The 24469-nt window shown below is 37.2% G+C and overlaps 1 protein-coding gene across 1 annotated transcript in view; it reads right to left on the bottom strand.

The window, feature by feature from the left end:
• Window positions 1-24469, bottom strand: part of CNTNAP5 (contactin associated protein family member 5) — an 847743-nt gene that overhangs the window by 420499 nt on the left and 402775 nt on the right. Inside the window, exon 7 of the mRNA XM_047722671.1 lies at window positions 18627-18770. Coding sequence (XP_047578627.1) covers window positions 18627-18770 — 144 coding nt within the window. The remainder of the gene's footprint in view (window positions 1-18626; window positions 18771-24469) is intronic.

Below are 24469 nucleotides of genomic sequence, written 5' to 3'. Positions count from 1 at the left end.
AATAGCAATTTTTATGATAAGCATGAAAACTGCTTTTAATATAACATCACATGAAATGAACAGAATACAAATTGCAGGTACAAATCAGATAAAATATACCTATCTATAAATATGTAGGTATAGAACAGAGACCACTTTGCTAAATAGCAGCTCTAACTGGCTTGTGGAATTACAGGAATTTTTATTCACGTAATTGATTTTTTCTCCATTTAAAATTTATTTAAAATGAAAAATTAAAACTTTTATAATGGAAATTTAAATTAAATAGTTTTCCAAGTATCGTTTGAAAGTTTTCATGACAACAGTATTGAGAATTAGTAGCTGCTATAAGTGTGGATTATTGAGAAATAAATAATAGCAATTAATCCAAGTACGGATAGAAGAAGCTGGATATGAAACCCAATGACTACTACTTTTCAAGTGGTTCCCATAACTGAGTAAGATTTGTTCCCTCCATTTCAGTCGTTAATTATGTGTCTACCCCAACAAAGTAGGCAAAGGTGACAAGTCATTATGGTAACCAAGTCAAAAGAAAGTGTCATGTGTGAGCATGTGTGTGTCAGCGTGCGTGTGTGTGTGTGTGTGTGAACATGTATTTACTTTTTCCGTTTAAATAAACTTTCTTGTACAAACTGCTTGGCCCACAAACAAAGCAACTTTCTATTCTACAAGCATGTACATTATGCCTTTATAGACTAAATTAACTTCAGTGAGGAACAAATGTTCTTAGCTCTGAAAACATAGTATGGGCTTCTTGTGTCTTAGGAAGAGACTGAAATGTATCAAGTGTGTGTGCAGGGCAAGTACCTTTACCTGGTCTTGAAAATTAAACAAATTTACAGCTCAAAAATGAATGCATTTTAAAAAGCAACTTCTCAATTTTATCAATAATGATTTAGAAAGGAGAAGAAACATATCTAATTCTGATTATTATTATCTCTAAATAAACATTTTAAAAGTTTTCCTAATAAAAATAGCTTTAAGAAATAGAAGCTAAAACTGTAATACCTATATTTGGGGTGGTGAATATGCTAGATCAACACTGTCTAAGAGAAATAGAATGTGAGGCACATAGGTATTTTCACATTTTCTGTAGCAGGATACCTGGGTTTCTCAGTTGGTTAAGGGTCTGCCTGTAGCATATGTTATGACCCCAAGGTCCTGGGGTAGAGCCCTGAGTCAGGCTTCCTGCTCTGTGGGGAGTCTGCTTCTCCCTCTCCCTCTGTCCCCCCTCCACCCCAGCCCCTATCCTTCTCTCTCTCACTCTGTTCTTTCTTTTTCAAATAAACAAATAAAATACTTAAAAATAAATAAATATATAAATAAAGTTTTCTGTAACTATATTAAAAAGAAAGAAGTAAAATGAAAGAGATTAACTTAATTAACTTAATTTTAATTTGAATATTGGGCATTTATATTATTTAATATTATTAAACAAATATTATTTAAACATGTAGTCAATACTAAAATTATTGAGGTGTGTTTTTTATTTATTCTTTCCAGCATATCTCAATTTGATCTAGCCAAATTTCAAATGCTCAATAGCCACACATGGCTAGTAGCTACCATATTGGATTGCACAAGTCCAAAGTGTCCTTATAATAGTAACTGTAACTGTAAACTGTAACACTTTTTACATGAGAATTCTCATACACTGACCTTTATTGTTCAACGAGACTTGGGTAAAGATCCCTAGTTTACCTACTGAAAATCCATTCTCCTTGCCTTTCTTGTAGTGGAACTCCAATTTATTTGAGGTAGCACTATGTTCAAGTGGGTGGCTACATGTCTCCAGTCCCCCTGCAGATCTGTATGCTCAGGTAACTTAGTCTGGTTTATGAGGCGTGGCAGGGCAGAAGCATTGGTTGGGACTTCCTGGAAGCCTTAAGAAGTGCTGACTTAGCTGGCAGGGATACTCTTTTGCCTCCCCCCCTACTCCCCCACCCCCCCACCCTCACTGAAGCTTTGCATGTAGATATGACACCTCAAGTTCCAGAAGCTTGCTGGGACTCTTAGGATAGAAGCCACAGAGTAAGAATGGCTTCCTTGAAAGGTGAAATAGTCTGAGTCTCTAACTACTTCCTGCCGCTTCTAGTCTTTATGTTAATATTTTGTTGAGGGGGCAGGGAAGGCTACAGATAACTAATACAAATACTTCCTGTGGTCTTCAGATAATAAAACTTTAAGTGACTGTTATGATCTGAATTGTGTTTCCCCAGAATCGATATGTTGTTACTCTAACCCCCAGCACTTCAGAATGGGATAGTATTTGGAGATGAGACCTATAAAGAAGGGATGAAGTTAAAATGAGGTCATTAGGGTCACCTCTAATCCAATCTAACTGGTGTCTGTACAAGAAGAGGAAAATTGGACACAGAAAAATCAGCAGTATGGAGAAACAGATGAGAGGCCAGTTAAGGACCTAGGCAGATGATGCCCAAGTGCAAACCAAGGAGAGAGGCCTCAGGAGAAAACAAACCTCCCAATACCCTGATCTCAGAATTCTACTCTCCAGACCTATAAGAACGTAAATTTCTATTGTTTGAACCAAGTTAGTCTGTAGTAGTTTGATATGTAAGACTTTGTAAACTAATACAGCGATAGAGGCCTTTTAAATAATTCACCTTAATGAAATGTTTCTGTTGAAAGGTATTTCAGACAATGTTTTCAAGGTTTTATTTATTTATTTGACAGGGAGAGAGAGAGAGCAAGCACAGGTACAAGTAGGCAGAGCGGCAGGCAGAGGAAGAGGGAGATGCAGAGCAGGGAGCCTGACAGAGGGCTCCATCCCAGGATCCAGAGATCATGACCTGAACCAAAGGTAGTCACTTAACTGACTGAGCCACCCAGGTGCCCCTGAAAGGCATTTTAGATGTTCTAAAGAATGTTTCTCAGTTACAGTGCCAAACTAAGTTAATCACGAAGTTTATCCAATTACATAGTAACCATCATGGATAGAGAAGCCACAACTCCTGACTCATACAGTTGTTTCTCTGTAGATCAGAACTACTTCTGCATCAGGGATATAGAAATCATTAGTGGGGGTAGATGTCCGGAAGATTGTATTTTTTTTTCAAGATCTATTTATTTATTTGCTTGAGGAGAGGAGAGAGAGAGAGCACATGCAGAAGGAGAGGGAGAAGCAGGGAATCTGATGTGTGGCTTAGTCCCAAAACTCTGAGATCATGACATAAGCCAAAGACATACTCTTAACTGACAGAGCCATTTACGTACCCACTGGAGATCATCTTCTCATTCTCTGCCTCAGGTGGCTGAAAGTTAGATGGTATTGAGGATCTTTTACTTATATGTGAAGATCACTAGGTTTAGAGAGGAATAGCTTCCCTTCAGAAGATGCTTCTACTCTCCAGTGTTAAATAAGGAGGCATTCTCACTCTAATCAGATGCTACAAGTTTGTCTTGGTATAATAATCATTCCAACACAAGAATAAGTAAATATTTTTTAAGTACAAACTATCTGTAGTGTGCTAGTTTCCTTGCTGGGAATTCAAATTAGTCCTGTCTCCTCCTATAAAAAAAAAGAAAGAAAGAAAGAAAGAAAGAAAGAAAGAAAGAAAGAAAGAAAGAAAGAAAGAAAGGAAGAAAGAAAGAAAGAAAGAAAAAAGAAAAAAAAAGAAAGCAAGCCATTCACTTATTCAACATTTGTTGATCACCATTTTTCTGATGTACTGTTACTTTAGCTAAAATTCAGAAATGCGGTGAGTAGAGCAGGACACACAAAATGTTCATAAAGCATATCATAGCAGATGAACATGGCTTTGGGATCAAAAAAGCCAGGACAGAGACTTCCTAACTATGCATCTTGGACGACTGGCTTTAATAGCATTATACTCATGTTTCTCAACTTCAAAATGAAACCACAAATACTTGTCCTTTCATAGGGTGAAATCAAAGATTGAAATAAATAATATGAAAATCAGTTGACAGAGTATCTGGCATATACTAAATGCTCAGTATGTTACTATTTTCATTACAGACTATGTTGATAAGAAGGAAAAAAAAGTTACACGAGATAATATTCTTTTTGAAAAAGAAAACTGGAAAATCTACATTGACACAGCATTTATAGTTGACTTTGTTTGATGGGATTGCAGGTGATTTTTTCTTTATTTCTACTTTTTTGTGTTTCACAAATTTCCTATAATCTGTAAACATGAATTCTCTTGTGAAAAGTGGGAATTACATATCATTTTTATTACACTTATTGGTCCATATGCTGTTTATTTAATTATATTGGTGGGAGGATGATTCTTGTGCTTTCCCAGAGCAGTATCAGCTCTAATTATTTCACACATTTATAAAACATGGGGACCCGCTATTTCTTAAAAAGGGTAAGAGGTTGTAAGGATATCGATCACAAAGCACTGAAATTTAAAACATGCCCTGGTTATAAACACTTGATTTTATGAGTAAAAACATGAAAAAACAAAACAAGACAAAACAAAACAAAACAAAACCCAAGATGCTTAGATTGTCTTAATGGTTTTTGCCAGTCATGACACTGTTAAACGTTAAAAGTCTGGTAAAATTCATGTGCTTTCTAGTTTCCTGGAGGAATGGAGGACTACTGATTCAATATGGGGTATTGTATTTGCCCATGAATACAGAATGATGAACATTCACCAAAACCTCAGCGTATAAAACTAAGTATCTTCTGGGGCTGCCCGACCTTCCATTCACCTTGAGAAACTAGCACTGAATGCTCCATCCTCAGGGTCTGATTCTCAGCTGTGTTCTTGCAGCACTCCACAAAATCATACTGTGCTTAGAAGCTTCCACAATGCATCATCCAAAACTGAGGTAAATGGTGGATTTTAGGGCATGCCCTCAGCCCCAAATCTGCTCAGACACCACATTTCTATCAGACATATCAACTGTGGCTTGCACAGGCTAAATGTGTCCATTTAGCCATATTCTTGACCTCAGGGTACCTTTCTTAAAGTTCTAGTCAATCATTAAATTTTTAAATTATTTTTAAATTATACTTATTTTTAAAAGAGAAGACTTTTATTTAGCTACTGGACTGTATTGATGCAATAAAGACAAATGACAAATATGAATGTCCTTCAAAGGGCTTGTTTCCTTGGCAGAAGCAAGGTAAATTTTGGAACTAATTGTCAGGGAGGAAATTGATGTAATAATCGACCACCTTGGGTGAGAATGGATAACCCATGGGCTGACTTAGGAATAGAAAGATGAGCCAAACTAGGATATTAGAGAAAATGGTGGAAAGAAATGGCAAAAAAATAAAACTATTTCAAAGGAGGGCAGTGAGTTGCATGAGAAAACCTTTAGGTAAAATATAGGAATAAGTTTTAGGAGAATTGTGGCATAGCAAATCCTCATCGGAAGGGTACATTGTTTGGGTGATTCAAATGCAGGTCTGCCTATGGCACACATCAAGCTTTTTGAGTATGAAAAATGCTTTTTCATGTAGTAAATTACATGGACCTACAAAAGAGAGTAAGTGTAGTTTCATTATTTTCTATTGAGGAAATAGATAATGACAAAATGAAATAAATTAATACTTCCCTATTCACAAGAGCCTGTACCTGTATTTAGAGTTTGTGCTCATACACCTGTGAGGCATGCTATGATCACCCAAGTCCACACGCAGGTGATGTTAAACCATGAACACGTACGTGCTTCCCTTTGTCTTCCTTACCGTCTCTTCCAGAAGTCCTGTGCCTTTTGTTTTTTTAACCCACAATTTAAAAGGAAGAAAAGAGATTAGAGATTGTGTCAGTTACCCGTTTCTGAGTTTCAGCTCCAAAGCCCTCCTTCTCCCTGTTTTGATGCTGAGATTGGACCCTGAAAACATTTTCTGCCCAAATGCTAGGATTTGCCAGTAGAGGGCACGAGAGAGCCACTGCAAGGACAAACCATTTGGCCGCCTACTCTACTGGGTTCCTGTCCTCCATCATTGATGGTCATTGGGGAACCCACTAATTCTGCATGCTTGAGCTCCAGCTGTGCCCTCAGCTAGCACTTTGTCCACTGGTAGCAGCTCCCACAGGCAGCTTAGACCTATGCTGGCTGGCAAGCTTTGTTGCTGTTGGCAGACTGCATGGTCCCAACCACCCACTTGGACCGGGTGTGAATCTCAGCCTGAGAGGAAGGCAGAGGGAGCTTTCCTTGTATCTAGTTCCTTCACTGTCTATTTTCTGGCAGCCTAGAGAAAGTACCTGATTTTTTCTAAGTGCTCATTCTGGACCATTAAGTCCTCTTTTACCCATGTTAGCAGTTACTACCCTCTACTTGCCAATATATTTTTAAAACATATATATAATAAAATTTTTCCTTTTCAAACAACCTGGACCTGGACAGAAATGTCTTCTAAATCTTGTGGCACAAAGTGAAGAGCTTCTAAGAAACGCGTCCACCTCTCCCACAAGGGATTCAACGTCAGGTCCCTGCTCATTGAGACCCTGATGATTCAACAAGGAGAATTTATATAAGATTATTAGGAATTTATAAAGACACAGAAAAAGTTTGATTTTATCCACGATTTTTGTAATTTAAAATGTATTCTGGAGCTCTTAACTTACTGTCCACAGATGGATTTCAGGGGTATCTAGTGATCCAAAAATGTTATACAAAATAAAATGTTTTCATAATTTTCATTCTATTCTTCAAGGGGTATGTGGCTCCTAAGATATTTATAATCACTGACCTAAAACATTTAGAGTTGTTCTTGCAGAAGGCCATTTACACAACAGGATAGACATAGTCATAGGACTATGGTCTTCATGGGGAACATACAATGAGAAATGGTGAGCAAAATGGGACAATAAAAATAATTATAACACTATCATTAGCTATTAATGATTCAGTGCCTATAATATCCCAGGAGTCACCAATCTATAAAGCAGGTGTTTTTTAGTTCTACCTTGAAGATGATGACACTGAAACATGAAGAGGTCAGGTAATTTTGTCCATCTTCTGCAGCTTGTGTCATGATGGTGGGAATTAATCTTACTGCCTTCAAAGATTATACTCTTCTTCAACACACAGTGCCTTCATTATGTACATTTCAACGTGATGAGTGGCACAGAACGTTATGTTTATTTTGTTTCCCAGAAATACTATGTCCTCATTTTGAGTTTCCATGCCCCTGCTCAAATTACCTTGGAATTGTCCTATTACATTGGAATTGTCCAAAGAGACGTCTTTCTTCAAAACCTACATCAAGTTTCTGGACACTCATGAAGTATTTCCTGAACCTCCTAGCCTGTGATTTCTCTTTCTTAATTCTTGTAATGTATTTTGCATCCTGCCAGTAGTTTTCAGTGGCTGGGGAAATGGTGTTCAGGAGCACAGTTGGGAGGGCAGGGCTGTAGTCAAAGTAAGAAAGCAAGAAGCTATAAAACCAAATGGAATAATTGAGAGAATCATTGAGAGTAATCAAGATACCAAAATGAATAAAAAGTATATGTCAAACTATTAAGGCAAGTGAGAAGAGGTGAGGAGGGGTGGCCATCAAAATGGTGACCAGGAGAATAGAAAGCACGTTATAAGGAGGCAAAGTATGGCAAAGTATGTCCATCGGCTCTTAATTTTGAGTTCTGAAATGGTGATGCAATGCCAAGGTTGTGGATGCTGGGGCAAAAAGAGGCTTAAAGTTTCCCATCCATTGAAGGCAAGGATTATTTGCTATGAGCATAGTAGATACTCTATAAATTATGTATTGAGATGATGATGATGAATCAAATGCTGAGTTATGTCATGTAATAGAAGTGTGAGTGTCACAACAAAGAAAGCATAATGGAGCTGAGTGATGAAAGGTGCTTTGAGGCAAAGTGGGATCTGGAATGGCCACACAAGGCTAGCAGGCACAGCACATCTGACACTGCATGATTCCTAAACCCATGGTGGATTCTGCCTATGGGTCATAGCAGCTTCTTCTATGCAAGCTGGACCTGGAGCCATGATTCTCCATAGCACTGTGCTCCAGAGAGCCACAGACAATCCACTGGGGTTGACATAGGCAAGGTAGGAATGTAGTGGGTTCATACTGGTATACTCTAGGGAGGTTCCATCTTTAAGGTTTTGAAACTTCCTAATTATTTGCTATAAAACCACAGCCCCAAAGATCCTAAGGGGCTCCCTGAACCTAGTGTTGTCTGCCTGACTGCCAGTTCTCTCTGGGCCTCCGCATAAGGCAGCAACTCAAGGGTCCATGGTTGGCACAACCTAGGGGCTTCAGTACTCTGCTCCACCTCAAGAAGTCATTGAACATGTTGAGTCTCATCCTGATTCAGACGTTAACCTACTTGCGAGTTTAGAGAAGGATGAATGGTTTGGGGCTAGGTCAGGGAAGAGCCAAGGGAGAAAAGCAGCTCAGTGCAGGAGCAATATGGAATGAAAAGGCTTAGACGTGCGTATGCATATAGTGAATTCCAGAAACATGGAACCATCTAGGCCTGGCTAGAAAAGAAGCAATGACAAGAAAGGGGAGGGGGAATAAACTTCTAGATATTGGAGGAGCTGATCATGAAGGATTCAAAACCCAAGCACACTTCTCCAATGAAGACTTTTAAATGGCTATCAGACACATGAAAAAATGTTCATCATCACTAGCCATCAGGGAGATTCAAATTAAAACCACATTGAGATATCACCTTACACCAGTTAGAATGGCCAAAATTAGCAAGACAGAAACAACATGTTTCCCCTTTGTAGGGGATGTGGAGAAAGGGGAACCCTCTTACACTGTGGGTGGGAATGCAAGTTGGTGCAGCCTCTTTGGAGAACAGTGTGGAGATTCCTCAAGAAATTAAAAATAGACCTTCCCTATGACCCTGCCATTGCACTACTGGGTATTTACCCCAAAGATACAGATGTAGTGAAAAGAAGGGCCATCTGCACCCCAATGTTCATAGCAGCAATGGCCATGGTTGCCAAACTGTGGAAAGAACCAAGATGCCCTTCAACGGACGAATGGATAAGGAAGATGTGGTCCATATACATTATGGAGTATTATGCCTCCATCAGAAAGGATGAATACCCAACTTTTGTAGCAACATGGATGGGACTGGAAGAGATTATGCTGAGTGAAGTAAGTCAAGCAGAGAGAGTCAATTATCATATGGTTTCACTTATTTGTGGAACATAACAAATAGCATGGAGGACATGGGGAGATGGAGAGGAGAAGGGAGTTGGGGGAAATTGGAAGAGGAGGTGAACCATGAGAGACTATGGACTCTGAAAAACAATCTGAGGGGTTTGAAGGGGCGGGGGGTGGGAGGTTGGGGGAACCAGGTGGTGGGTATTAGAGAGGGCACGGATTGCATGGAATACTGGGTGTGGTGCAAAACGGATTGCATGGAACACTGGGTGTGGTGCAAAAACAATGAATACTGTTATGCTGAAAATTAAAAAAAAAACTTAAAAATTCTACCTAAAACTTATTTTAGAATTTAATATTCCTATTCTAAAATTTTAAAAAAATATTATGTCTGTATTTAAGGGTGAATTGTTGGCCTAAAAAAATGTGGAGGTTTAGAAGAACAAGCTTTTTAGTCCATAGAAAACACCTACCTCTAAAGATGATGAAAAAGGCAAGACTGGCTATAGAGAGTTCTCTGACTCACGGAAGGGAGGAAGCTGGGCATAACAATAAACACAAAACAAAAGTGAAAAAAAAAAAAAAAAAAAAACCCAAGCAAAGAAGTTTCCATCACAAAATACAAGAGCCACTGGTTGCAAAAGGCTGAAGGAGACAAAAAATCCCAATGAAGACTCTTTGCCACATCCTTAATTGCAGAAGGTAGAGCCTGGCAGCCAGATGCTGGCAACTGGACATGCTGAGAGCCGTGAAGCCAGTGAGGAGCTCCAGCCAAGATCACAGCCACATGATTGTAAGGGAGTTAGGCTCTTCCCAGGCATTGCCTCTGCTGCTCTCTCTCATTCTGGGGATGAAGGCAAGGATTCTGCCCCAACACTCATACATTGCAAGGGATGCCGCAGGGAGATTTATTTGGTGATTAGCAAACTACATGGGACCATTTCTGAAATACCTCATTGGTCTTCAACTCCCAGGTAAGCAGTGTTATCAAAAAGCTGCCCAGCCTTGTATTTTTTTCCCCCCACTTTGGTGTGAAAGTCATTCAAGGCCCTAGGAAAAAATAGATGTATAATAAAAATGAATAAAAGCCGATGGTGTAGTGCTTTCCAAAAGAAGAGGAAGAAGACTATGAATGACACAGCCGCTGACTATTTATCATTGACTTTCCTGGGTCCTGGGCATAAAGCATCTTTCAGTATAAAGTGTGGATAACAATGTCTGCCCCTGTCTGCCTCTCACAGAGGTTTCAGGGACAAAGGAGTGAACACAACCACAGGTCCATCTGCCATTTCCCTTTACTTTCCTCTGATATTAGCATTGTGATTTGTGGCATCATGATTATCTATAAGACAGTGCTCTGAAACAAGATATCTTCAAATGAAGGGACTATCATTGCTGATATTATTGGGGGAAAACATGAGCATAAAAAACACACTCAGGTTATTAGCTGGAAGTTTTGCAGAAGAAAAGAACCTGAGTTGATTTCAAGTATCATTTAGACCTGTTCTTTTTCTTTTTCTTTTTTTTATTTTTATACCGAGGTATAACTAACATATCATGTTACGTTAGTTTCAGGTGTATGATCTAATGATTCTACAATTCTAGACATTTCTCAGTGCTCATCAATTTAAATGTATTCTTGATCCCCTTTGGTTATTTCATCCATCTCCCCATCCACCTCCCCTCTGGCAAACACCAGTTTGTCCTCTGTATTTAAGAATCTGTTTGGGGGGGATTTGGGTGGTTCAGCCAGTTAAGCATCTGCCTCTGGCTTGGGTCCTGATGCCAGGGTCCTAGGACCAAAGCCCTGAATTAGGCTCCTTGTGTAGTGGGGAGTATGCTTCCCCCTTCACCCTCTGCCTGCTGCTCTGTCTGCTTGTGCTCTCTCTTTCTCTGTTAAATAAATAAAGTCTTTTTTGAAAAAAAGACTGGTTTTGTTTGTTTGCCTCTTTTTTTTTCTTTGTTTTGTTTCTTAGATTCTACATGACTGAAATCATATGATACTGGTTTTTCTCTGACTGACTTATTTGACTTACCCTCTATGTCTATCCAAGTTGTTGCAAATTAACCCCACTCTTTTAAAAGGCATTTGAATATTCAAATGAGGGGAAAGTATGAGGTGGCACTGGCAGGAGAAGCAGGTGCTTCTACACACTGTGTGTGTGTAGGGAAACTGGTACAGGCTATAAACAATTGAGTCAAAAGTCCATAATTATTCATCCAATAATCTTCACTCCTGGTTATCTATTCTGAATTTTAGAAAATTACCTTTTCATTATGTATGCAATCTCCACATTATTTTTGGCAGTAAAAATTCAAGACACTCAAAATTTTAGCACAGCAGAATCTTTAAAGATTTTTTTAAAATGTATTAGAAAGACAGAGCAGGGGGCAGGAGCAGAGGGAAATGGACAAGCAGACTCTACACTGAGTGTGGAACCCAATGAGGGACTTGACCTTGAGATCATGACTGAGCCCAAATCAAGAGTCTGACACATAACCACCTGAGCTACCCAGGAACCTGTAACCACTGTAGAATCTTAAAGGCACTCTGATGAATTGAGTTAATGCTTAAATTATGTTTTATATAAAAAGATTAAAAAATTAAAAAATTTTAATAAAAATTTTAAAGATGAAGCACCTGGGGTGTTCAGTTGGTTAAGCGGCTGCCTTCAATTCCAATCATAATCCTGCGGTCCTGAGTTGGAGCCCTGCATCAGGCTCCTTGCTCAGAGGGGAGCCTGCTTCCCCCACTGCTTCCCCACCTGACCCCCACTCATGTTCACTCTCTCTCTCTCTCCCCTCTCAAGTAAATAAACAAAATCTTTTTAAAAATTTAGCAATGTAAAATATATTTTAAGAAAAATATTAACTAGGGCGTCTGGGTGGCTCAGTGGGTTAAGCCGCTGCCTTCGGCTCAGGTCATGATCCCAGGGTCCTGGGATCGAGTCCCACATCGGGCTCGCTGCTCAGCAGGGAGCCTGCTTCCCTTCCTCTCTCTCTGCCTGCCTCTCTGCCTACTTGTGATCTCTGTCAAATAAATAAATAAAATCTTTAAAAAAAAAAGAAAAAGAAAAAGAAAAATATTAACTATAAGAAGCAAGATAAAAAATTGTCAATAAAATATGGTCTATGTTATATAAAATATAAACTTAAAACATGAAAAATGAAATAATACAGATGAGATCAATGTTTTGTTCTCAGGCTGGTTTTGTGTTTTATTTTGTACATTCCAAATATTCATCAAAAATATATAGAAAACATACAATTTCAACATTTTTAAAGACATTTTGTTTAATAGCTTCAAGTAATGATTTTACTAGATGAGCTATGAAATTGGCCATCTTAGAAAAACAAGTCATAACATTGATTTAAGGTAGAATGATTTTCAGAGAGGATGACCATTCCACTGTTAGTTTATTTTTTTTTAACTTTACATTACATTATTCCTCCTACAATCTTGAAACTAACTTTAATGTGCCTACCAAAGAAAGGAAGAAAATTTTCTGGAAGCTAATAATTTAGATTTTTTTTTTCCAGGTTATGAGGAGCATACAACAGAGAAGCAGGTGGTGTGAATGTCAGACTGGGCAAATGATAGTGGATGACAGTAGGAATGTGGAGAGAGAAGACATGATATGTTAGTTGCTTTTTCAAATGATTCCTTCCATCAAGGAAAAGTATCATTTATCACAGGGCATACTCACAGAGATGAAACATAATCCTGGGGACAAACTGAAGAGATTATAGGCTTCACTAGACACCAGGGACTTTTCTCTGAGCAATTTTCATGAACTTCTGGGTCACAGACAGGTAGGGCAAAGGTTGCTTTGCCACTGTGTGTGTGCGCATGCACGTGTGTGTGTGCATATATAATGTGAGTGTGTCTGTGATTTCATGTGCACCCTTTTGTTAATCTCTGAGTGTATTTTCTTGGCTTTGGAGCTACAAGAAATAAACAACCACACTGCACTGAGTATTGTGGCAGCAGATGCAAACAAGAGACAATAAACCTCACAGAAGCCTGCTTATCTTACCTATCTGTATGCCTATTACATCAAGTCCACTGGGCAACACCTTTTTTACATTCTTTACTTCAATGGAGCCCATCATTTGATAAAATCTGGGCTGGAAACGGTCATTCAATTTCCTCAAATGAATTAGGTAAATAAGTTTGTGATATATGCACTCAAAATCCACTCCATGGTTCATATGGTTTGGAAATAAACTAAACTTCAGATTCAGGAAGTAGAACCTAAGCTGTCGCCAATCTACTCTTTTATTTGTTGGGGTCATAGAATACAAAGCTATGTGTTTAGAAATGCAGCGGCTCTCTCAGCCATTCTGTTACCGCAGGTGTTGGTTTGAGAAGACCAAGAGGCTTCCCAATCAGCTGAGTGGAAACACATTTTGGGATTGCATTAAGCGATTTCAGCCATGAGGCTGGGAGTATCATTCTATGTGTTTAGTATTTTGGCTACCACCCATTCAATTCCTTAATTTCAATTATTTGGAGAAAAAGGCACAAAAGTGAATTGATATAGTCAATTAGCTCAAAAGCCAAGTCTATATCCATAGTCCTGCTATTAGCCACATTTTCCCCCCCTTCTGTTGGAGAAAATGTAAAGGAACAAGACCATTTCTACTATGCTCTTCCTTTAAATGAAAAAAAAAAAATCATTTTAAGACCTACAGTGAAGTAAGTTAGACCTCAGCTAACAACCAATCACATTATTCTCCTTGCCTCTGGATGAGGGGATGCAACCCTCAGAAAGCAGAGCTGAAAGAAAGCAGCATTTCTTGTGAAGTGGAAGGTATGAAATTAATCATTTTCAGGAAACTAGCAGGGCAATATATTTCTTATATTATGTATATAATAATCTACATTACAGGTACTGTACACACACTTCAATGGGCCATTTACTTTCTGATTGTTTATTATATGGTGCTGTATTAGCATAGGATGAAAGATTTGAGGAAGAATAGAGAGGTATTTTTTATGTCTACTTTAAGCTGTTAGTTTTACTGCATTTCAGGATGTGGAGGATCGTCTTGTAGTCAAATCGAGCCATAAAGACTAAATTGAATTATCCCCATGGAACAGCTGTTCAATCTCCAGGGAGTGGGCAGGTCCCACAGAAGGGAATGACAAATTGCAATAGGGATGCTCCCTGCGTGTCAGCTGCTAGAGAGGTTTGTACTGGATGAAGCCACCGTGGGTGCTTCCTTGAGCCTTGAATCACATTTTGTAATTTATGGGTGTCATCATACCCTTGCTACCTGATTTGTTGATTCCTCAACTCTTCCTGCTCAACTCTGAACTTTCCAAGACTCAATAACTATGAGAGTCTGTGAACACTGGCAAAGGACAAAAACACCAACCCTTTCAAAAACCCTTACTTAGCACATCAGTGACTTAGTTACTTGGAGCAAAGCTGATTTTGTAGCTGATATTATGTCTTTGGGGGAACACTTTAAGCCTGAGTAGGAGAATAAAACAGTTTTTACTTGTAATTAACAGTGAAAACTCTCCCTTCCCTCACAGAATTCCTAAAGGAAAAAGACTAGGTATATAAAGGTGTGCGTGTGTGTGTGTGTGTGTGTGTGTGTGTAGTGATATCAATTCTCACTTAAGCAAGGTGATGGAAGCAATTTGGAATAAAAATACATTTCTTTTTTTTTTCCTTTAAGTTTTGAAGGTTAAAACTAAAGGTTGTCTACCTGCAAAGTAAAACAGTTTTCTTGGGATTATTTTTTCCCCAAGTACATTAGTGCTAAATGGATCTTTGTGCTTCATATTAACAATACCACCAATTAAACTCCGAGGAATGAAGTATGCTAGCAATGTTTCAGGCAACTTGGTAAGTGCTAGAGTAGTATAAAATCAACAAAACACTTATTAAAGTTTTGGTTAATCATTCTCTCAGAAAAAAGAGATGATGAAAAGCTTCCAATATTCAGAAGTTCATTTTTTCTCCATGTTCTCTTTTTTTTTGTTGTTCTGTGTAACCAGCACATTTTTAAATATATGCCATCATTAAAGATATTTATAACACATAATATGTATGGATATTTCCTTTTTGGATATAGCCCTGAGGATTTTAGTTATTTACATGGAAGGCTCAGGCTAGCATACTTTTGAATCTGTTTATAAACAGTGGAAGTAAACAATATCATGAGCTCCTTGTGTTTCAACACACTCTGCCAACACCTTGCACAATGACAAATGGTGTCCTGCCTTTCATATGTGTTGACATTCATTCATGTCATTACTCTAAACTAAACTCCCAGTAGTGTGGGATCTTATTGCCAACAGGCAGACTGAACTCAATGACACTGGTATATTATGAAATATTTGTTAGTAATATTTGGGATGGGATGGGCATGAATGTATTTTACATGGCTCAAGTCTCCTGAATGAGACTGAAGAAAAATATCACCAGCAATCTAGTGATTAGGTCAACTGGGAGATGGACAACCTAAGTACACATGGATAAGATAATTGTCAAGACCCCTGAGCATGAGCCAGGGATAGGTAAGTAATATCACTGGATCTCCTAGAACCAGAGTCAGAGAATTAACCCTCTCTTAGCATCATCATTACTCTTCAGAACTACAGGAGTCAGAAATTTGGTGCTAACCTTTTAAAATAATTGCAACCTTTAACCGCACATATGATTCCCCTCAAGCAAGTCTATCTAACACCCTGGAATCCAATGGCCACTTTAAAAAATGCTTTACCTATATAAAATTCAAATGCCCAAATGCAATTAAGTATTCATTATAAGGTCTGCTTATCAAGGGGGAAAATAAACATCAAGGTCATTTAAGTCCCATAGGTTTTCTACAGTCTGCTGGCCAGATTACAAAGAGAATCAGATATTGCCTGTCAAATGATGTGGTGGCCAACTTTTGTCATGGCTTTTGGAAGAGTGTCAGTTAAAAGGAGTTTCACTTCTGGGAAGTTGGAGTAGTGTAATTTTCTCCATTACCCCCACTAAGTACAACTAAAAACTGCTAGACATTATGTATAAAACAAACCCAAGAAGATTGAATGGTGGAGAAAAGAAAGTATGCTTAAGGATCTTGAGAACCAGTGAACAACAGTAAAGAATTCCCCAGATTTTCTTTTTGTCTCATACATCTTAGAGTTGTTGCTGAGAAGTCAGCAACCTGAAGAGACCAAATGGAGCAGATAAAAAGTAAATCCCAAATAGAAGCCTGCTCTCTATGATCAAAGGCCCAGGAGAAGGATAGCTTAGTAAGACAGAGTATCTTTAGACAATAACTGTTCTCTGCCAGCCAAACACCATACAAAGAACTCTGACCCTATTTCCATTCATCCATGCTATAGCAATGTTTTGAAACCCCTGACCAAGACTGGGTCAGAAAAGACTGAGTAGGGAGCAGGAACTTTTTAAGCTTTGTCAGAGTGTAGCAAGCTTCTCCCTGTAGTATCAGTTGAAACCACATGTTTGGTACAGCTTGGACTGTGTACCCCCACTCAGCAGTTGTGAGCAACCCCACCCACTTCCTGCAGGGATGGTGTTGGAGATGTTTTAGTGCCAACTCATGACTTTCATCACAGTCTAGTGATAACAAAGACATCCCCATACACATACACACTGCGATGGCAATGGAGGTCACATGGAGAACAGTGATGAGGTTCTCATACACATCCCAGCCAGTTGGAGGTATCACTGAAGAGCTGATGGGGAGCCGGAGCTCTCATTCTTCTCCACCATACCCTTAGGTGTCAATGGAGTCTGAGTGGAACACGGATACTATCCCCACCCACCTAGGAGAAATAAGGTAAAATCCCCTCTCCGCTATTGGAATAGTGTCAGAGAAAGGCAGCTAATAGAGAATAGCTATTATGATTGATCATAGCATAATCCCTAAAGTGTTCAAGTTAAAATAAAAATCTTCTTGTTATATAGCAAGAAACAGAAAGACCTCAAATTGAATTTAAAAAGGTAATCAATAGATGCCAACACTGAGATGACAAAAATAATGTTAGAATTATGTGACAAATAGTTTTAAGCAGCAATTATAATAAAAATCCTTCAAGGAACAATCACACATGTGAGACAAATAAGAACATAGAAAGATCCAGCAAAAAAATAAAAAGTCCTAGCAAGGAAACAAAAAAGGTAAAGAAGAACGAGATGAAAGTTTTGGAACTGAAAAATACAATAAAATAATAAAAATAATTAACAGATATGCACAATAACCAAATGAAGAGAGTAAGGAAAGAATGAGTGAACTTGAGGATCTTACAATAGAAATTACTCAATTTGAACAAAAGACAAAAGAAACCAAGAAGAAAACATGAACAAAGGGTCAGGGACTTGTGGGATTATGATGAAAGATGTAGCATTCATCATTGTGGAATTCAGAAAAGAGAAGAGAAAGAGAGACCTAAAAATTACTCAAATAAATGGCAGAGTTTGGAGAAAGACAACAGCCCACACATTCAAGAAACTGAATGAAATCCAAACAGGATAAACATAAAGATATCATTTAGTACATAATGGTCAAACTTCTGAAAACAAAAGACAAAGGAAAGATCTTGAAAGCACTGAGAGAGAAATAACAGCTTATCTATGGGGCAAAATGTTTTAGTAATAGTTTATTTGTCCCCCAAAAAATTGAAGCCAGAAGAAAGTGGCCTAATATTTTTTAAGAACTGAAAGAAAACAACAATCAAACCAGAGTCTTCTATACGGGGAACATATCCTTCAAGAATGGAATAGCTACCAAGACATTATAGATTGAAGGACAGCTAAGAACTTGTCACCAGCACACACCTTGAAAAATGGCAAAAGGAAGACAGAAATCCTGTGTATATACTAAAACATAGAGACATGAAATATATGAAGTGAAACAGATAGAACTGGAAGGAGAAATGAACAAGTCCACAATTATAATTGGAAATATCAACACCATTATTGAGTACCTACTATGTACAAGGCATCATGCTAGGTATTGGGTATGCAGTGGTGAAAAAGAAAAAAAAGCCATCTTTGGCTCTCAGTCTATTGGGGAAGATAAATGTTAATGAATTAGAAAAGGATGTAACTTGCCAGCATGATAAATACTACAAAGTAAATCTCAAAAACACAGAAAGTTTAACTCCTCTTGTTCAAAATTCCGTATTTTAATATAAATAATAAGGAGGTAAATACGCAATTCACAAGCTATAGAATCTGTGGCTCTACTGTTGCATTTCCCAGAGATAATAAAGGACTGAGACTAATACAAGGTACGCTGCAACACTCCCCACAGCTGGCACACAACTGATAGCCAGGAAAATGGAATTCTCTAGGTGCCTCTAATGTATTGTTCCTCCTGATAACGCAGTTCACACCTGCTCAGTTTCTGCCTTTTCTCTTGCTCTCCACTTTCACCTGGGAGACTGATAGGACCTCAAAGAATATAATATAAACACATTATAAAGAAGTTCAGGAGATGGGATGGGAAAAAGACTTACTCCAATATATTAGAAACCACCACTCTGAGAAAGGTGTTGACTTACCACAGTGTAGATCTGATGCTTTCGTCTTTTAGCCAGGTCAATTATATTTATTCCATTGTAGTAAAGGTTTTCAATACATCCATGGAAGTTTTTCTTTAAAAAGGTCCCAGGTTTGCCTGGTACTGGAATTCCTCCAAAACTAAGCTTTATGAAGAGGGGGGAAAAAAAATCAGCTCTTAGTTATAAGCCCTGAAGGAGTAGGAAAGAAAAGTAAGCGAGTGAATTTTAGTAGTTTCAATTGTATGTGTGAGCCAAGTGGCTCAAATAATTATAGATACCACTTGATTGCACATTTAAAAGGATACTGATTAGCCCACATAAAAATAACTATAATTGCTTGCTTTTTAAGGGCTTATTTTACAAAACTATTTCACTTCCTTTCTGAACCTTTTTAATACTAAATAAAACAATAATTTATAGGAGGGAGAAATAAAATCAACAACTTTATTTTTATCTCTTGTGCAAACATCTGAGAGAGTATAGCCAAATGAAAGCCAAGGGACAAACATAACACACCTCTGTTCACCTACAGAGAGACCTAGTTTAAAAGTCTGTGTTATACCAAATAACCCTATGTACATGATTATTTCCAAATTATTTTCTGTAAAGATGGAAGATAGGGAATAATCCAAACGTTCCATACAATTTCTTTAAAGGAAATCATCAAGAATTAATAGTATGGAAACTTACTTAGTTGTCAATAATGGTGCTTATATATGAGATAAAACAGCAAATGAACATAGTGTTGATTGAGAAATCAAGTTATGATGTCAACAACAAAAGAATTATTTATACAATATAGACTTGGAGGAAATGCACTGAACTGCTAATCATGCTTGCTTTGGGAAGAACATGAGATACTCATTTTGGGTTTTTTGTTTGTTTGTTTTGTTTTGTTTTACTACCATTCTTTCCAGTAAAATACTACAAATTGTTTTTGTAATATTAATACTATTTAAAGAAAAAACTTGATTGGTTGTGAATATTCTTACCATTATACAAGAGAAACAGGATAGTTTCTATAATCATGTTTATCACAACAGGATTCAATGTGTAAGCCAGGTTTTCTTCAATGTTTTGAAATGTTACCTTTAGCAAGAATTTAAACCATACTGATGCTTGAGTGTGTCTCAGGAAGATGTGTTCTCCCAACTAGAATGCCTTTGTTTTATATGAATAGCTACTCATATATCCAGGGCTAGTTCTAGATGTTTATTTTTTCCTCAAAAGTTCCACACTATGCTATGGTGAGTGCTGTGAAGTGTGTAAACCTGGCGATTCACAGACCTGTACCCCTGGGGCTAATAATACATTATATATTAATAAAAAAATTTAAAAAAAAAAGTTCCACACTATTATAGAAAAATTGTAATGCATGATAAGGGTTATTAATCCTGCTGTCTACTTTCACTTGTCATTGCTTTATTCTGTTAGGAGAATTATTTGGTATTTTGTCTATTTTATCCTAAAGTTGAATTTCAGAATTGTTTTACCTCAGATAGTACATTGGAATTTTGATTAAGAATTTGTTATTTCCACTGACACATTTACTTGGAGAAAAATGGATATTTCTGAAGTATTTCATCTTCCTATATAAGAACACAGTGTCTTTGTCTATTTTCAAATGTTTTTGGTGAGACCAATCATTAGGTTATCATTTTTTACCCTAGTTGATATACTCATCATTAAATTAATTTCTTTGAATTTCATGCTTTTAAAATTTGCTATTGTATGGAATCCTAAAAAAAAATTAGAAAAAAAAAATGAACTCGTAGAGAGAAGAGATTGGTGGTTCCCAGAGATAGGGGGTGGGGTTGGAGGAAAGGGGTAAAGAGGAACTCAAAAGGAACAAACTTCCAGTTATGAAATAAATGTAGTGCACAGCATGGTGTACTATAGTTAATAATATTGTATCATATGTTTGAGGGTTGCTAAGAGAGTAGCTTTTTAAAAGTTCTCATCAAACGAAAAATAAATTTGTAATTATGTGTGATGATGGACTTTAACAAGACTTATTGTGGTGATCATTTCACAATATATACACATATTGAGTCACTATGCTGTATACCTGAAATAAATATATGTCAAATACATCTCAAAAAATTACATTATTTATGAATTGTTTCATTAATTAAACATTCTGTCATATAAATTACATAAATATCCCCTTGTTTTCTCTATCCAGATAATTTTATATTAAATAATGTATGTTTTAGTTAATATTATTGAACTTTTAAAGGGGATAATCATAAGCCATATTTAAAACACTTTATCCTCTTCCAAGTCAACGTTTATATATTTTTCCTTGCTCCATTGTCTTTGTAAAAATTTTCTAAAATCTGTCCAAAACGTTTTAAAGATTCATTTATTTTAGAGAGAGCAAGAATGAGCGAGCGAGAGAGAGAGAGAGAGAAAGAGCAAGGCAGGGAGGAACAGAGGAAGAAGGAGAGAGAAATTTAACCAGACTCCTCGCTCAGGGCAATGTCCTATGCAGGGCCCCATCCACCACCCTGAGGTCAGGGCCCTGAGTTCACAACCTGAGCCAAAACCAAGAGTCAGACACTCAACAAACTGTGCCATCCAGGTGTCCCTGTACAAAACTTTTTAAACAATATTAAATAATCACAGTACAAAACTTTGCAAAAAAATTGCATTTTTATATATTTCCGGAGTACATAATACTGATTCTGACTCCACATCACATTAAAGAGATATCCTTCTACTGCTATTAACACATACATAATTTATTTACTTACTTATTTGTTTATTTGAACTGAGAATTGAATGCTGTTTTATCCATCGTTTTTTTCAGAAATCCAAATGAGAATACAGGGTATTTTGTTTAAAGTCCTGGTGGGTTGAATTATATTAACAGATCATAAATTAATAGATTCTCTTTGATTGAACCACACTTGTGCTCCATTTTCCCTGAAATACATGTGCTCCTATTTTAAATAGTAAATGAATATGAGCTCTAATTTTCTTCTTTTGTCAAGTATTTAGATCAAGTCTAGATTTATCTCTGAGAACAACTATGGGAGTTTTATCTTTGATTCTATTTAAGGATGGCTCATAAAGCTTGGGGAATACTAGGAAACTTAAAACACTAACGAATTTTAGTCCAGAAAAATTTTTTAAATTCTTCCTTTGATAACTTATATAAAATCTTCCTTGTTGATCTGTTGCAATATTCAAATATTTTCAACTTGATTCAGTTACATTAAAAAAGATCCTTTTCTGTTTTCTAAATTGTTGCCATAGTTTAGTAAAAACTAAATTGAAAATTTGTTATTTTTACTTATTTTTAATAAATAAAATTTGTTAGAGAGATTTAGGTTCACAGAAAAACTGAGAGGAGGGTACAGATATTTCCCATACACTCCCTGTCCTCACCCATGCATAGTTTCTTTAATAATCAAGATCATTCACCAGAATGGTTCACCATTTTCAATTGGTGAATGTACACTGACACATTATAATCACCTGAAGTCCATAGTGTACATTACAGTTCACCCTTGGTGTTGTGCATTCTTTGGGTTTGGACAAATGTATAATGCCACATATCTACCATTATGATATCATACAGAATAGTTCCACTGCACTAAAAAAAATTCCTCTGAGCTCTGCCAATTCATCCCTCCCCCGTGCCCCTCAAGTGTAAGCCCTGGCAAACATTAATCTTTTTCCTGTCTCCATAGTTTTTCCCTTTCCAGAATGTCATTCTGTTGGAATCATATAGTATGTAGCCTTTCCAGATTGGCCTATTTCACTTAGTAATATGGATTTAAAGTTTTCCCATGCCTTTTCATGGCTTCATGGCTTCATGGCTCATTTCTCTTTAATGCTTAATATATTCCATCTGGATATACCGTAGTTTATTCATCCATTCACCTACTAAAGGACAGTATGGTTGCTTCCAAGTTTTGGCAACCATGAATAAAGCTGCTGCAAACATCCCTGTGCAGCTTTTGTGAGGACGTAAGTTCTTAATCATTTTTAAAATTTTAAATATACAATGACGCTTTTAAAAATGCTGGCCACCTTCCTCAATTTGTAAAAATATTTTTAATGCTCTACTTGCTTGTGACTTAGGAAAATAAGAGTCACAGGGAAATACTTGAAAAAAGAGATAAAGACAAAAACTCTTTTAAATAGCAAAAATTGGTGTTTAAAAGATTTGGGGTAGTTTTCTTTTTGCCTTTTTTTTTTTTTTTTTTAAGAAGCCAAGTAGTATAGCGAATACTAGAGAATACTGTCTACTGCAAAATTGTCATTTTCTGTCACACTAAGGACAACAAAAGCTGTTTCTAGCCTGGGTGGGGGACGTTTGGAGAAAGTTGGTGGAGACAAGAGTATAATTAGACAGTAGTATAGGCCCTGTTCTTTGATTCTCTGCAAATCTGAAACCTGCTGAGGTTTGGGGGGATGTTCATATTGATCACAAGACAGATTTTGGAAAATATAGTTATTTCTCCATTCATTCCCCAAACAGTGACAGCTATAGTTTTTTAGAGATGTCTCAAGTTCAGCAGGGTCCCAGAGCAAAAATTCTCCAGAAGTGAGACAAACTATCAATGTCTGAGGGAAACAATGACACAGAAAGGTCTGAGGGTTCTTCACAATAACCTAGTCACTCTAGTATAGTGGGAGGTAGACTGCTGAGGGTCCCCTAGCCTATGAGAGCAGGATGCAGGATATGGATGGACCGAGGATGGTAGCTGGATCTGAAGGTCTAAGAGAATGCAAGTGACCAGACCTCAAAGCATGAGCCCATAGCAAGTAACATGGACAGCAGCCACAGAACCCAACACTTTATCCCCAAGTTTCCCCTAGTGCGGGATAATGCATAAGCCCTCCAGTCAGTGATCTGCCCAGGAAAAAGGAAAGAAGAGGGAAGAGGAAACATCAGTACAACCCAATATTTACACAGTGCACTAAATTTTAAACAGGCATTAACTAGTTATCCTTCATTATCAAGGTTAGATTTTTCTGCAGTCAGGGGAAGCAGGGCTGATAAGCATACCAAATTCAGCTGGGGAAAAGAAACAAAATTATGTCTCTGCACATTTGAGTGTGACTGTAAATTTTTGATGTATCTTATATTTTCAAATTTTTCAAATTCAAGAATTTGAGGTTATAATTAGACTCTTGAATTATAGATAGTTTGTTATCAGATAATTTAGAATGAAAAAAATGCTTCATATATGGATTCCTTTCCTACACATATAGTATCAATTTTTTTCTAAATACTTCATAAACACTTGTATGGTATATTTGTTATATATTTATTAATTTTACATTAATAATTATATTCCTCAAATAATTTGCATTCATATTTTATCTGATTTATCAAAATTGTAAGAATAAAATTTAAAATAACACTCTAAAGCATGTTTCTTCCCATCATTCTATCTATACCAAATTCACTCTTCTGCATGACCTGGGATGGTCAAATTATTTTAGCCATTATTTGCAAAAATTGAATATTGATCATTCTCAAGCTATTCCACTTAGTTCAGCTGGCATCTGATTGACTCTCCCAAGTTTGCAACACTAGGTTTTCTCCTTTAATGCTGTCCATTAGTTCATTCAACTAGCAACATAACTGGAAAACCAGTGATCACTTCCTTGAGTCTGGCTCCTGGGTCTCCACATCCTGGAATTGCCACACAGGCGGCTCATGTAAGGGTAGTGTTAACCAACATCTAATTAGTAAGAATGGACAGTTTTGTTTTGTATTTTGGAGTTATTTTTTGTATTTGACTGATTTTTTTAGAAGATTTTATTTATTTATTTGACAGACAGATATCACAAGTAGGCAGGGAGGCAGGCAGAGAGAGAGG

This window comes from Lutra lutra, chromosome 3, assembly GCF_902655055.1.
Source record: "Lutra lutra chromosome 3, mLutLut1.2, whole genome shotgun sequence".
Lineage (NCBI taxonomy): Eukaryota > Metazoa > Chordata > Mammalia > Carnivora > Mustelidae > Lutra > Lutra lutra.
Note: the sequence above shows the minus strand (reverse complement) of the source record. Positions and strands in the feature narration are given on the sequence as shown.